Genomic DNA, 14,762 nt, shown 5'->3' with positions numbered 1-14,762 from the left:
CCTTGCACTTTGCCACGGTCTTGCCAACGTTGTTTTGTCGAAGCTTCTGGTCATCTCCTAGACTTTTGTATTCTGTCAGATGCATTTTCATAACTCCCTACACTGCCCTGCGCAATAACTTTTTCTGTGCGATCGCAAACAGGAAAAAAATTACAAGTTTTTATTAGCTTCAACGTAATTTATAAAGTTTAAACGCAATTTTGTATGAATTTTAAGCATTCAGTAATAATTTTACTTAACAAATTATTTTTTTTTGCACATCAAGAAACTTACGAGCCAACTGGAATCGAAGACAAGCCGCACCGAGACCGGCGTGCCTATTGAATGCCGAGCGGCGTGCTCGCGAAGTGTTTTCCGCGCTGCTAACTCCCTCCAAGGAGTAAGTTCATGACAGCGTTGGTGAGTATTTGCGAACCTTTTCGCGCATTCAGTCACACGAGTTAGTGCATATTTGTACAAATGATGCGCGAAGAGTGGGAAGAAGCTATCACCAATCTTGATGAACGACGTTACAGTTGTCCATCCATGGTTGTCGAAGTAGGCCCTCGAAAAACGTTCGTCTAAAGAATGATGTATAAAAATGACGGCAGAAGAATGAATGAATTTGTTTTGTGGTTGTGCCATTGAAGAGCGGGTATGCTGCTGCTGCACTCCTCGAGTTTCTTTACTTTCCTCTTAAGTTTCTGAGTAGTTTCGGTTGTCGCCATGACATCAGTGTTATTTAGTTTTAAAGTTTCAAACATGACTAGAGATATGTATCCTTGTTCGCATTTATTAGAGGTTAAGTATGCATTTATTTTCTTCTGTTTTCCAGATATGGCAAGTGCTCAACTCGCACGCTTTGCAGGGCGAGCGCTTCTATGTCTCGGATCAAGAAATGTTACATCATTGCAAGGTATACCCGGCTGTAACTTCGCCTTTTGCTTAGTTGACATTTTGGAACATTTTGAAAGTAATGTTGGCATTTCCTGTGTGGTATTTTCCTATAGGTCTGTAAAAAACACTTATGTATATACTTCTGAAACTGAGAGGCACGCTTCCTGAGGCCTCAAGTCAACAAACTACTTGGCTGTCATTTCATTTATTTAGTCTTTGGGTGTTACAGAGAGTAGTGGGGGTGTGAGGAAAAAATATGCAAAGGGGCGGACACACACACACATGCACGCACAGAGAGAGAGAGAGAGAGGCAGCTGGTGTTAACTTGAAAAAAAACCAGTCACAAAAGGCAAGGGACAAGAGAAGGAGTGTTCCTTATCTTTTGTGACTGTTTTTTTTTTCAAGTTACTATGAACCAACTGGCCCGCATATCAACCCAGCTGGTGTTAATCCATTCTTGTTTTTGGTATGAAGGAATCGTGATATGCACTAGTTGAGTAGTGTGAGGTCCCAGCATTCACTCACTTTTGGCGCCAGATGATGTGAAAAAGTAAGGGCAGGAGATGAGATAAAAAGTTTGTGGGTATAGGGTGGCCGCAGCTGGCACAGGACAAGGCTAATTGGAGAGATTTAGGAGAGGCCTTAGTCCGGCAGTGGGCATAGTCAGGCTGATGATAATAATAATAATAAATTTATTTCTGCCTCAAAGGTATATGGACAGAGGAGCTGCAGAAAAAGCTGATCTGTTTCTGATGATGATCTGTTTCTGGGAAGGATGAATCAGTTAAAATGTATTGTGTTCTAGCTCTCTCTCTGAGGATTTATACAATAAAAAATTGTTGCTTCTACCCTGCCTTTTGTGTTCAAGAACATATATGTATAAAAAAAGTTTGAGCATACTTCTCTTGGGTGTAACATCATTCTTTATGTTGTAGCCAAAGAGGTTGCGTGTATATTTCTGAGCCTGACAACCTCTAAAAGCTACTTCTCTGTTCTCGCTGCAACAAAGAGAGGTTAGCACCACTCGTTCGTTTTATTTGTTTTTCCAATGTGAATAAATGTGAGGGCAGCAACATGGTTACTTTGGGCTTGAAAAGCACTGCTGCATGAATAGCAGTCATTCTTACTGTTTAACTTTACTTCTAGGTGACCCAACAAGAGTGCATATGCTGTGGTCAGTAAGAAGTCCGTCCTCGTGGCTTTCTGCTTGCACGGCTTCCCGTGGCTTGTCTTCACTGCCTGTGAAGACAAGACTTGCAAGAAAGAAGCCCACTCCCGAACCTCCTGTGGTTAGTGATTGATTATTCCTCTTGCCTCAGGTAGCAGGAATGCAAAGCTGTCTTGTACTTGTGCAGTTTGCACAGTTGTGTCAAGTAGTGACCTACACAAGACTGGAGGCACCAGCCCCTTTGACAAAAAAAATGCTTTGAACAATACTCCTAGTCCGTGATTAGCAATGCAACTGTGTTTCATGTTCATTGGTATGTGACGGTTGTATTGTGACAGTTCATTTCTGCTTATGCGGGGCATGGGCTTGTCATGTGTGCAATAGTTAATTCTGCACATTGTTTATGATTAGCAATGCAACTGTGTTGCATGTTCACTAAGATGTGACGGTTGTATTATGACAGTTAATTTCTGCTTATGCGGGGCATGGCCTTTTCATTTGTACGATAGTTAATGCTGCACATTGTTATTTTGCCATCATTATGATTACTGTACATACTCACATAGTGAACCCGTCGCCACCTTTGTCGTTGAGAATTTACTTTTTTTAAACCGTTAGCTTTTCGCAGCCTGTTCCTGTTTTTACGCTGTCAGCAGCGCAGACCTTGGCAGGACGCCAAGATGCTATGCACCAATAAGTTCAAGGCATGTCTATCTTTTGATGATAGCTCCTGTATCAAGGGGTGGGGGAGACTTTTTTCAAAAAAAAAAAGTGGGTACATTATGCGAATATGTACGGTACTTTTTTTTATTTTGCAAAGAGCTCTAAATTTCAAGGGAAATTTTACTGATACCAAGCACTATCTCTTGACTGATTTCACCTTTTTTGTTGGTGTATTATCTTAACTAACATTGTCTGTATGCTTCCTTCCTTTGTACCTTGAAGAGTTCCCTGACAGCCGTGGCGTACAGCACAGCCGAAGAATATGACCTGATGTCTATCTTGAAGGCATTAGAGGAACAAGGCCTGTACAAGGAGAAAGTACTCTCTGAGGATTTGACTGACGTCCTTTATGCTTCTGCCAGGTACCAAGTGAATGAGGAGCCGAGAGAACTTTTCATCTTTAGGTGAGCCAGGTATGCCACCTTTGAGCTGTGTAGTGAACTGAAGCATCAGTAGTATTTCAAGTCTTGTACTGTAATCAACTATGTTATAAATACTATAACACCTGCGAGTACTGTTGCAGTATTTGAAAGTATTCATTATTGCCCTTGTATGTCTTGCTATTTCGATGCAGTTGAGGCTGCACATTCTTATTGAAATTGGTGCCTGTACAATGTTTCCATGAAAGATAATAAGCTTGATGTATGAGCATAGATGTCTCGAATTGCTGCAGCTATTGAGCACCATTGCTTGTTTGGGCATGTCACATTGACATAACGCTTCCCTTTCTGCCTTTAGGGAAGGATCAGTTGTCTTTTGGAATTTCCCAGAAATAGAGGTAATTTTATGAATTCATATAAAATTTTGCGTAGGAAACTCGAGGTAGCTACTTATTTTTTGACTCCAGTATAAGGAGCATGCTAGCAGAGTTCAGCCTTCTTTATTCCCCTATTAATCATTAAAAATGCTTTTATGATTTGAAGCAAATTTAAAACATTTAAAAATTTTTTCACAGGTTTGTTTGTCAAGGGGGTACTGCTCAAATTTATGATAGCATAATGCATCTAGTCTTGGTCTTCTGTTTAGCTTTAATTTTTGTTTATTTTGTGATTATATAGAGGGTAGCTGCTGTGGTAGTGGCACATACTTCTGGTCAAGCTTCACCTTCTGCATTGTTCATTGTTGCTGAAATGATTTCTTAGCAATGCATGCCACAGTTATTACTTTATGGCGAAATCTTTTGTTTAGCAATGTTTAATGCTTGGATGGTGGCTTTCAGAGGAGAGCTGTGCTACAGTTTCTGAAGCCCCATGAGGAGCAGTCTTACAGTCCTTCACTTGTAAATCAAGAGGCTGAAGCCTTGGAATTTGTATACCATGAGTAAGTTTGCTTTCTCTCTTTCTATGTTCCTTAAAAGCATGCAGAAGTGAAAATGTTTTGCCAAATGCTTAATGCGATATCATGGGCTGCTAGATGTTTTTAGATGGAAAGCGCCACCTTGGGAGAACAGAACTGTAGCACTGGACACATGATGTTATACTGTCATTCGATAAGAAGTGCGTCTGCGGAGAACTTGAACATTTGCGGAAATGGTGAAAGGGAAAGTGTTGACTGCAAGTGTGTTAAAACCTCTTGTAGCCATATATATCAGGATCGAGATATTTGAATGCTGCCATACCCATGCAGTAGAATCTAGATCATACGAATCTCACATGGTGACGAAAGATATGTGAAATTTGTATCATCCAAAATGAACAAAATTTGCATGCAGAAATTGGTTTGGTTTTTGGGGAAAGGAAGTAGCGCAGTATCTGTCTCACATATTGGCGGACACCTGAAGGGTAAGGGAAGGGATAACGAGCGAGTGAAAGAAGAAAGGAAGAAAGAGGTGTCGTAATTGTATAATAACTTCGACCTCCTGGGGATCTTTAACATGCACTGACATCGCACAGCACACGGGCGCCTTAGCGTTTCGCCTCCATCGAAACGCAGCCGCCGTGGTCGGGTTCGAACCCGGGAACTGCGGATCAGTAGCCGAGCGCCCTAACCACTGATCCACCGTGGTGGGTGCAGATGCAGAAATTGTGCAAAGTCTGTTTTTGGCTGACAGAGTTTAGTTACAGCTCACTGCCCACGGTGTGCACTGTGTGACTGGCGATCACGGCGTTGGCAATGTACAAGTACTTGGTGCTCGAGGGTGCGGTCACGGCTTGTGCGTTCATATCATCTGCAGTGGGGCGGGGGATCATTCATAACGTCCAAATATCTGCCGTTGCATGCAATGCGCTCTGGCCAGGGCATTTTACAAATTTATATCATCCCGAAATTCGTATCTATCAGCCAGGATCACCGATAATCTACTGTACCCCTTTTTTTTGTGTATCCCGATCACAGCAGCTCCATTCCAGTGCGAGTGAAATGCAAAAAATGCCCATTTACTGTGTGACATCGGTGCACATTAAAAAGACCCAGAAGGTCAAAATTAATCCGGAGTTTTACGCGTCTCTAAATAAATTTTACAGCCCAAATGCAGCTTTTTAATGTTTAACACCTCACATGTTGCATTAGTATTTACTTTTTCACACTCTTTCTTTAGGAACAAGACGAGGTTCCATGATGGCAACATCTTTCTAAGTGCAGAAGGTGAAAGTGATTTGGAGAAATATACCTTTTCAAGCGGACTTGCTCTGTCTGGTGAGGATAGTTTCAACCCAATCTGTTATTCCAAATCATAAATGCGCAGTCTACAAGTCTAGAAATGCTTTGCACTTTACCTTAACAGAGCTCATATTATTTAGAAATTGTTTACAAAACACAGCCATAGCTGGCCTCTTGTTTGCCACAATGACTCGCACTTTACCTGCGATGTTTAGTTTGCCCTTTGTTAGTGCAAGTTTAATTTCCTCAAAGAAAACAGCTGCAAAGAAAAATTATGCAAGTAATCATAGCAAAGAAACAAATTTAATGTCAAACATAAATAATTAAAACTGGGTATATGTGAAAGATAATATTCTAGATCTCTGGTATTAGGATCAGGCAGTTAAGTCTGCTTTCTGGAAACTTTCCGACCATTGACAACAAAAAAATGCACTAGATGCCTATCCCCAAATTTCTTTTTGTTGCAGTAAAACTGGCTATCTGGGAGGCCTCCTTGGATAGCTATGTGGACAGTATAGAAGGCATCATTGAGGTGAGAAGCAGTTGACAAAGGCACAAAGCTGGCTAGCTTACTAGCCTTGAGTTTCACATTGGCACAAATATGGGCTTTCATTTGAAGAAAACTATGGAGGAAGGTTTTTTTTTGTGTACTTGAAGCTGGTTCTTTTTCCTTGAGAAGTATTCTCCAAGTAACTTTATGAATTTTCTTGAAAGGGTGTTTTTTTTTTAATCTGATTGTATTTACCTCCGTCTAGATTGCATGAAGACAAAATGTGTGATTTGAAGTATGTGTGGATGGTATTAAATGACATCGAGATTTATTTGTTTTAATTTAGAAATATAGCAAACACTTTCGCATCCACATTCATCGGTGTTGGTAGTGGTGTCGAATATTTGGCCGGAGTTTGGTTCTGGAAAGAAAGTCGTTGTGTTCTGTATCCACATTAGTTATCTCCCGTTTAATGCTTATTTAGTCTGCTCTTTTCCTGCGATTCATTCCACTACTTGCATGGTTTATGTTATGCCTATAAGTATATGTTGTTCTGCTGCTTGAACACTGTAGGCATTTTTACCCTTATTAATGAATGAATTGCTATTTGTCCATGTTCTAGCACTTGCTTACTTTGCATTACTCTCTTTTTATCAGGACATGAAGGAGGGAAGGACAATCAGGATGACCAGGGAGCAGGTTTTCCGAAAGACTGGAGAGCTGTTCTCACTGAGGTCAGTAACCAAGAATATTCTCTTATCTGATTCTAATTTGGTGCACGTACTTAATATTACACCAGAACATGACTTTCTTTTCTTTTTACCTAAACAACCAACTGCATTTTTAAAAAAATCTGCCCGTATATAAACACATACCGTATTTATGCGGGTAAGGGCCGCACTTGTGTAGGCAGCAAATATAGCGTCAGACTGTCTGGGTGCCTTAAAAACTGGCCTGTAGAATTTCCTTTTCGGGTTAGCGTCGAAAGCAACCAAGATCACGAAAAAACATGACGCCCTTACCCGGACAGAGGTGCTAATCACCACAAAGAAGCACGCCGAAAGAAAAAGAAAGCGAAAGCACAAAAAAATTACTGTTCAAAATGTTTGTTGCACTTTACTGTGCTAAGTTTGGTGCACATTTCACCTATCAGAACCTTCTTTTCTTCTCCCCTTCCCCAATGCAGGGCAGTAGGCAGGATATCAATCCTTCTGGGCAACCTCTTTGCCTTCGCTTCATTAATTATATTTATCAGCTACGAGCTAGCCATGCTCATGTCAATAAAGGTTTATTTCGAGCCTGTAATGCCACTAAACTCAGCATAGGCTGTCATTAATAACTCAAAATGACTAACTGCTGCTTATATAGGCGCTAAATCGCACACGGAAGATGTCAGAACATCAAGAAGCCGCTTTGCTTCTACTATGCGCACACCATGGCAGCAGAGCCATCACCGCCTCGTCCGCCATGTCGTACTGCCGAATACCAGAGAATAAGATGTGGTACTATTAACCACTTAGTAGTTAATATGCTGGTGCAAAAGAGTTTCCTTACGTGCTAAACATGTGAACTTTTCTGGCAGGCACCTGATCAATCTCAGCTCCGACCTTTTGGACACTCCCGACTTCTACTGGGACCGACCAACTCTGGAAAGTCTCTACTTGAAAGTCATCAAGTACATGAACATTAACAGACGGACTAAGGTAGGTTGTACAGTAATTTCTTTAGTTACAAACAGTATTCCACGAGGAATACTAGCTTGGAACAAAACAGATATCAAATGTCTCTAGGGCTACTCCAGGCAAGACATTTAGAAGCACTGCTACCCATAACATTGACATAAGTAATAATTTTAGGCTATATTTCTGCAGTTTGATTAGCAGCAAGCAGCTTCAACAGCTCAAGTCCCTGTGCTGAGATGTTTTGTTTGGAGGAATTAATATGTACCTGTACCCAAGGTGAAAAATTTATGCATTAGCATTTTTGCTAGTGCTTTCACAGCAAGTTTGCTAACACCAGAGTCCTTCAATGCTCTGCATATGTGATCTGAATGCATGTCTCAACTAAGTATTCTTTCTCCTACATCACTGGTTAAAAGCACTCGTATTTTGTGGCTGTTACATTATGCGACTTAGTTTGCTTATAGCTTACGACACAGTATCGTTACTTGCTGGAATCATGGTGTTGCCAGCGTCCAAAAAATGTGAATTTTGCAAATTGATGCGATTGTTGTCATAGCATGCCAGGGCAAAGAAATGAGCATCCTTGTTGCCAGGAAGCACTGCTGAATGCGATACCGAAGAGGCTAAGCTCCAGAGTGCGGTCTCCACGTAAAATTCTAGTGCATGCAAGCGTTAATGGCAGAAAAATTTTTGGTGTCATCAAAGCAAGCAGTGCCAACAAAATTGGAAGACTGCCAGTAAAAGCCTTTGATCTTGGCATCCCTTGCAATTAATGACCTGCATCTGATTACCCGTGCAGGTCATGAACGAGAAGCTAACACATTGCTGCGAGTTGATGGACCTCCTGAGTCATCATCTGGAGGATAAGCACCATGTTCGGCTGGAGGTCATGATCATTGTGCTCATTATGGTTGAGGTGAGGCAAAGTTTTTCTATTTTATTTCCTTTGTACAAAACTTGAGACATTGTAGAGGAAACTACCTGTGTAATGGGTGAAGCAGCAACATGTGCTGTCTTGATCAGAGCACTGAAGAACAGAAATGTAAGTGCACACAAATGCTGCGATAGCTCACTTTTATGCAGAAACCTCAGTTCAGCATTGAAATTTTAGGTTTAAAGGACAGAAAATATTAAGATTGTAAAGCTGGAATTCTAAGATCATGCAGTGCGCAGCAGTTAAGATGCATCTGGTGCATTTTAACAGTGCACTAGCATGCATTTGAGCAGAAGCTGCAAGCAGGAGCAAAATAATGTCTTGAACTGAGCAGGATTTATAATGAATGGGAATTGCTGTTCACGTACAGTCGCGGCCATAATATTACGGAGCACGCTTCGCTGATTCGAACTCTCGCCACACCTTACCTAACGAAAATTAGAAGGTACTTCTTACACAGCTTAGCACACGTCACACTGGCGCGTTCGCCTATGAACAGAAGACACGCTCATATCTCCTCTACAGAACACGTGAGAAAAACTTCAAACGCCGAAGCATGCTCCGTAATATTTTAGCCGCACCTGTGCTAATGATTACATGAAAATTGACCGAGTGCTTGCAGTGTTTTAGGACTGCTTGGTTTTTCACCATCGGTTACAAGCTAATGTGAATTGTGGCTTTAGCTGGAACACCGGCGGTCATCATGAGCATTCTCACGCGTGTTTGCATGTTTCTTTTTTGTCTCTGCAGGTGCTGTTTGAGTGCCTCCACTATGCTGCCAAATTTGTGTAGGAGCCTTTTTTACGCAACTTTAGAAGCCTTAATTGCGCCTGTACCTATAATCTTCTCAAATAGTGGTTTCAGTAGCTTCTTAGTAACTTTCAAGTGGTTGTAAACTTGGGTACTTTATTTTTTTGGAGCCTTTTCTCCTTGTTTTCGTTTTGTAGGTTCTTTTCATGTATGTAACTGATAGTTGGAAAAGTGCCACCTCAGCATGTCTTTATTATGCTGATTTTTAGAGTGGCTTGTGTTTTACGTTTTCTTACAAAACTGTGCGAGTGTGTATGAGCAGGTTTGCTGGATGGTTTTTCAATGAACACAAATCAAGTGGTGTTTTTCGCTGGTCTGAGTTTGCGCAGGTGCCTTTGTAGTTCAAAGCCTTTATTCTAAAGCTGTGCAGATCCCACCTATACAGCACTTTATATGAAATTAATTTGCACGTGGCACAATTTCGCAGCCATAAGGACGTTAAAACAAAGGAAAGTGTAAAAAACCGACAACTTGTACCATCTGTTGCAAAAGTTTAAAGCCCATTCATTCAAACGGCTCAGTTGACTGTAAACTTTTGCAACAGAGGGTGCATGTTGCATGCACCCTCTTTGTTGCTTTTTTTTCTTTTACTTCATAAACGATAAAAAGAAACTTGCTTTTCAGTTTAAAACTATGGTTTCCATAGATTCAGCAAATTCACTTAGCGAGGTCCTCATTAACTCTAGTGAAGATGCCTGGTTGTGTTTGCGTGGTGTAGTGAGCATTGCTGGCGGTGCATGAATATTTGTAGCGTGCTTTTTTTTTGCTGCTACTGCTGCTTAAATTCTGGTTGTCTTGTCGACCAACTTTTGTGAATGTGAACTTTGTTCGTCACGTATTGTGCAAGCTTTAATTCTTAACTGCATTTTTACATATGGTTTGCAAGCATTGTTAATTATGCACTTTTCTACAACTCCTTAGGCCTGCGTCCAGCACCAAGAGTGGGCAAAGTAAGGATTCGCTTTGTTTTGCATTCCTTTGAGCATGCACACAGCACCCGTTTGTACTGGATATTGTTTTGAAGGTCACGCTGCAGTGGCCTCCAATAAAGATAATGCGAGAATGTTACACAAGTTTTATTGTTGAGTATAAGTATCGTACACAGCATTCTGACAGGCTGCCTCATAAATGCATTTCAAGCGCGAGTATTACTACTAAAGCCAGCATGTTAGTTGCCACGTGTAAAATACATTGCTACTCTGCTCACTATGATGCAGGTACAACATAATGCTCAGTACACTAATTAGCAAGCAGCCTTCAGTTTTAAGAACCCTGCCACAATGTGCTATGCACATGTTATTTATCACAACCCTAATAGCTTGGCTGCCAAGGCTCTGTTTGTACAAATATAAAAACTTTGGTTGGTTAATAGACTGGCTACATCATCAACATATGTCCCTAAAAAAGGTAAAAAGGCTTGCAATTGCTTGGCAAAAGCTGCAGCAATGTTCATGAATAAAACATGCCCTATGGGCGACATACAAATGTGAAGTTGTTGCCAAGAGCTTGAATTGTTCAGCAGCAAGTGCATGACACTTGCGCTATTTTTTTGCCGAAGTTAGCTCGGGCAGCAACGTTGCACTGATAAAAGCGTTGAGGCAGTTTCCAATATTTGGACAATGCACACAATTATAGCAGGCTTAGCTTACGAGCTCTGTCTTCAAGATGTCCGAATAAGGACATGGGTATAGCTTGCATTGTTCAAGTAAATAATAGTTTACGGCAAGGTTACGTAAATATAATCAAGATGCTGCTGCCTCGACGAGACGCCTACGAAAGTGCACAAGAGAAATGCATCCTTGGCATCATCGACATGGGTCGATCAAGGCGGCTTTGGTGTACTTTGCAAATACTACGACAGCTACAACCTCATAAGTGTCAGGCTGTCACTTGGCTGGACGCTTGCTGATCTTTTCAGCCATGGCATTCAGCTCCCCGATGCCCGTCTCTATCTCTTTCAGTTCCTCTCTGAGCTTCCTAGCAGGTGTTCCCAGTGCACGTCTACAAGAAAGAAGAGAAAGTGAGGTGTATTACTCAATGCAACATTTACTAAAGCAGTGGCATTTGATACAGAATTGTACCGTTTACAAGATCAGTTGACGTAAGTGCCACTAAACCAATTGGCACCTGCTCCCAAGATACACGCGTTGCAAGATGTGCATTAGGCTAAAATGCAAGGGAAGGTCTAAAACGCTGTTACACTTGACACAACTAGACTATCTTAAGTGCTCGTGCAACATCCCTGTGACTGGCAGGGAAACCATGTCTACCACCACCGCAGCCATCTCGTGTGAATCCACTCACGTTTTGGGTGTTCGGCGATTTGGCGTCTTGCGCTGAGGTGTGGCAGGGCTGGGCGTTTCGATGCCAAAGGGGGAGTACAACCTCACAGGTGTCTGGCACCCGAGAGGTGAATAAGAACCTGGTCGGAGCCTGTACTTGGTACGGCTTCGGCCCCCCTGTAGGCACCTCTGCAAGTACAGTATTTTCATGTGAAGGTAGTGACCCGAAGACAGACTCGGAAGCAAACTCAAAAGCCGTATGCTGAATGAAACCTTGCTGCAGAACCAGCAGCATCATCAATTAGCAGTGCGTGATCCAGATTGCTGTGCTTTGCTTATGCATGACTTAGAACTCTCCAAGGCTTTCAAAAAAAAAAGGTTAAAAACTCAGAAAAATGGCTTCATGTGGGCCATAGAAAGCTGCACATATGAAACAAAGCAAGAACATATCAAACGTGGTCATTAGTAGTTGTCAGCGGAATACATCTTCAAAAGAGCCCTGCAGATGCTTTTTGACTGCACAGTACAGTTCCATTTTGAGGATCAGGATAATGAACTAGCATTCAAGCTTACCATTAACCATTTCCTTTGAATACTCTATATCTCACAACACGTGGCCTTTTTTTTACTTTTGCATATATAGCTGATGTGCATTAAGAGCAATTACATCGCATCATATGTACTGCGTGACACTTTGTGGCCAGAGAACACTGCTGTATTTCAGTCTTCAGCAAGAAGTCGGATCAGGTGCCTCCTTGAAGGAGTGTAGACACCTAATTTTGGTGCCATCTTTTGTTTCTTGCAATGATGGTTAAGACATTTCTATGCATATCTGGCAGAGTAGCAGGCCAGGTATTTATTTTTCAGGCCAACCTCTCTGTCTTCCCGTCAATAAACCCTCTATCTCTCCCTCTATGCATGAGTCACCACATAGTATTCACCTACGAGCGCTAAATAATTTATTATTAAATTTGTTCTCTCATGCTCTTTCGGTTTCAAGCGCTATGTGATGTGAAAGTTCTGTATAGGCCACATGTGACACGGAATCTCATTCCCTGTCATGGAGACAGGGAATTAAGCAGCGATGAAACAGCGATTATATTGCAGTTTATTTCATGTCTCATGTGACCTATAAGCAACTTCAACACCACAGCTATTGGTCACCTGTTGAAAGTTAAAACCAAAAAAGCATGAGAAAAATATATTATAAATTATTTAGCACTCATAGGCAAATACCATTTAGTAATCCATGTATACATGCATCATTGCATCATTGTAAAGGAGAAAGGATTTTGCATCATTGTAAAGGAGAAAACACACACTCAAAAAATTGGGTGTCTGTACTCCATTCAAGTGTTTTTCTGTGTGCCTACGGTATGCCCACCATCCCCATGTAACGCACGCTATGTAGGAGGTATTCACATGGCATGACAGATGCCATTTTGCTATACAGCATGCAGCTTCAATGCTGCAGGTGGCAACAAGCTGATTAAACATGCACGCACCCTTTCATCGTGCCCTATGTAAGCTAAAATGGCAGCCGCTGTCGATTGCATACTGCAAGAGCACTGTGAACTAATATTTTTTATGTTTAAGTCTTTGAATACACAAGGGAGAAACTGAGGACGAGGCGGCACTCCACATGGAGCACAGTTACTTTACAAGGTGGTATTGTCCGATTGTGCATGGCACAGAAACGAATACCTAGGTAAATAAAGTAACAGGTGCGTGAGTGCATAGAAAAGGTAACACAGCTGAATAGTTACTGAGTTACTTTAATTCACTAAAATTGAATAATTATGCAATCACCATTTTAAGTGCACAGGAACATTAGCTAAAGCGTTTTCAGCAGGCAGACATTGGAAGGAAAAAAGTTTGAAGCACGAGCAAGAGAAATACAATTTGAGAATAAAACCAGAGAAAAAGGAACAAAGCTCCAGGTAACAATTTTGGGGCAGTATGAGGGCAAAGGAAGAAATTAAAAGGTCTCAGATATATACAGGTAGGACAACATGAAGGAAAAAAAAAAGAAAAAGTGTCTTCCACGTCATAGAAGTAATATATACAAAAGATTCTACCAGAGGCACAACAAAAGCAAACAATCATAAAACTACCCTATGCTTTCCTTCAGCTTCAAAGGCTGTTGACCTCTCCCAGAAAGAGTCCATAACCCCCTCACCCTCTCTCTGGGGAGGGAAACTTCAACCCGCCTTCTGCCCGGGTCCTTTGTTCGGTTCCTCTCACACTGCGGGGGAACTTATCCTCTTACCATCTCCGTACCCCTTTTCTCCCGAGTACTTCCGTCCGTCGTCACGGTTCAATGCATACCTTCGCAAGCGTACCCTCGCACAGACGCACTACCTGTCGGTTTCCGCGTGGTCTACACGTGGCCGTTCGTACTAAGCGCCCTTCAGCCTATTTTTATTTTTTTACTCCCGCGCTTCCTCAGTTTTATTTTTTTTTGCTCGTTTCCAAATAAATTATCATACACTTTAATGCATATTATGATTGACGTTTAAGTTGCGGACAAGCTGCTTCTTGCAGCGCCTGGCCTGGCTGCCGGGAGTTGCTTTTCCCACGTATGCCGGTGGTTTTGTTTGTGCCTTAAAAAGCTTGCGCACGAAAAAATAAATAAATACAAGGATGCGATACATGATGTGATGTAATGCGATGCCTCGATCGGGCCAACGCCCTGCAACGGTCGAAACACATTGTTGGCGAAGTTACGAGTACCAGAAGCTAAATCGGCCTCTTCGAGGTTATCGCACAATAATTCACAGGAAACAATCGCTAAGCGAAGTCGCAACTCACATTCGAGATGTTTTCGACGGCGGTCTTGACGCTTGCCAAGGTTTGACGTGCCGTACTCCGGACCTCTCTGAAAGCGCAGTACGCCGTTCCAATGGACTTGTTAATCTTATTGCGGTTCTCACTTCGGAGTTTTCTAACGTTTTCGCGCGATTTATCTCTCAAATTCCTTCGCGCAGTCCGCGCGTTGGTGGCACTTTGGGATGACATAACTTCGAAAAACGCGCTAGCCGCCAATAACCGGCCTCACCCTCAACCGACTCTCAAAACCCGAAACGCGCGCTACAAGGGCAAGAGAAGTCGCCGAAAAGTTAGAAACCAAACCCTAAATGCTTGTCTCACTTTATTGAATTTTTTGTTGTTTTTGTTTTTAGTTGTTTTATGCGAATAA

General features: G+C 41.8%; 2 protein-coding genes across 3 annotated transcripts; one reads left to right on the top strand and one right to left on the bottom strand.

The window, feature by feature from the left end:
- The first annotated feature begins 300 nt into the window (after positions 1–300).
- Positions 301–10,393, top strand: LOC144120985 (required for meiotic nuclear division protein 1 homolog). Of its 2 annotated transcripts, none has more exons than XM_077653846.1 (13): positions 301–399; positions 815–895; positions 2,023–2,165; positions 2,990–3,171; positions 3,506–3,545; positions 3,987–4,087; positions 5,304–5,401; positions 5,833–5,897; positions 6,513–6,589; positions 7,438–7,558; positions 8,337–8,453; positions 9,222–9,259; positions 10,203–10,393. In XM_077653846.1, exons 2-13 carry the CDS (start codon positions 817–819, stop codon positions 10,261–10,263), a joined length of 1,122 nt encoding a protein of 373 aa, XP_077509972.1. In that variant the 5' UTR covers positions 301–399; positions 815–816; the 3' UTR covers positions 10,264–10,393. The 2 variants fall into 2 exon arrangements, with proteins under 2 accessions (XP_077509972.1, XP_077509973.1); XM_077653847.1 differs by having other exon boundaries at positions 312–379.
- Positions 10,343–14,651, bottom strand: LOC144120987 (uncharacterized). The gene is made up of 3 exons (XM_077653850.1): positions 14,375–14,651; positions 11,586–11,752; positions 10,343–11,282 (listed from the first exon to the last, which is right to left on the bottom strand). The coding sequence occupies exons 1-3, from the start codon at positions 14,579–14,581 to the stop codon at positions 11,168–11,170; spliced, it is 489 nt and encodes a 162-aa protein (XP_077509976.1). The 5' UTR covers positions 14,582–14,651; the 3' UTR covers positions 10,343–11,167.
- Positions 14,652–14,762: the final 111 nt, after the last annotated feature.

This window comes from Amblyomma americanum, chromosome 2 (assembly GCF_052857255.1).
Source record: "Amblyomma americanum isolate KBUSLIRL-KWMA chromosome 2, ASM5285725v1, whole genome shotgun sequence".
Lineage (NCBI taxonomy): Eukaryota > Metazoa > Arthropoda > Arachnida > Ixodida > Ixodidae > Amblyomma > Amblyomma americanum.
The sequence above is the reverse complement of the archived record's forward strand: the minus strand, read 5'-3'. Positions and strand labels throughout refer to the sequence as shown.

Coding starts and splice junctions, on each gene's coding strand:
- LOC144120985 (XM_077653846.1), top strand. CDS start 817: ATGGCAAGTGCTCAACTCGCACGCTTTGCAGGGCGAGCGCTTCTATGT. Junction 4,088..5,303: donor TTGGAATTTGTATACCATGA/GTAAGTTTGCTT, acceptor CTCTTTCTTTAG/GAACAAGACGAGGTTCCATG. Junction 7,559..8,336: donor ACATTAACAGACGGACTAAG/GTAGGTTGTACA, acceptor TTACCCGTGCAG/GTCATGAACGAGAAGCTAAC.
- LOC144120987 (XM_077653850.1), bottom strand. CDS start 14,581: ATGTCATCCCAAAGTGCCACCAACGCGCGGACTGCGCGAAGGAATTTG. Junction 11,753..14,374: donor CCGTCGAAAACATCTCGAAT/GTGAGTTGCGAC, acceptor CTGTACTTGCAG/AGGTGCCTACAGGGGGGCCG. Junction 11,283..11,585: donor AATCGCCGAACACCCAAAAC/GTGAGTGGATTC, acceptor TCTTTCTTGTAG/ACGTGCACTGGGAACACCTG.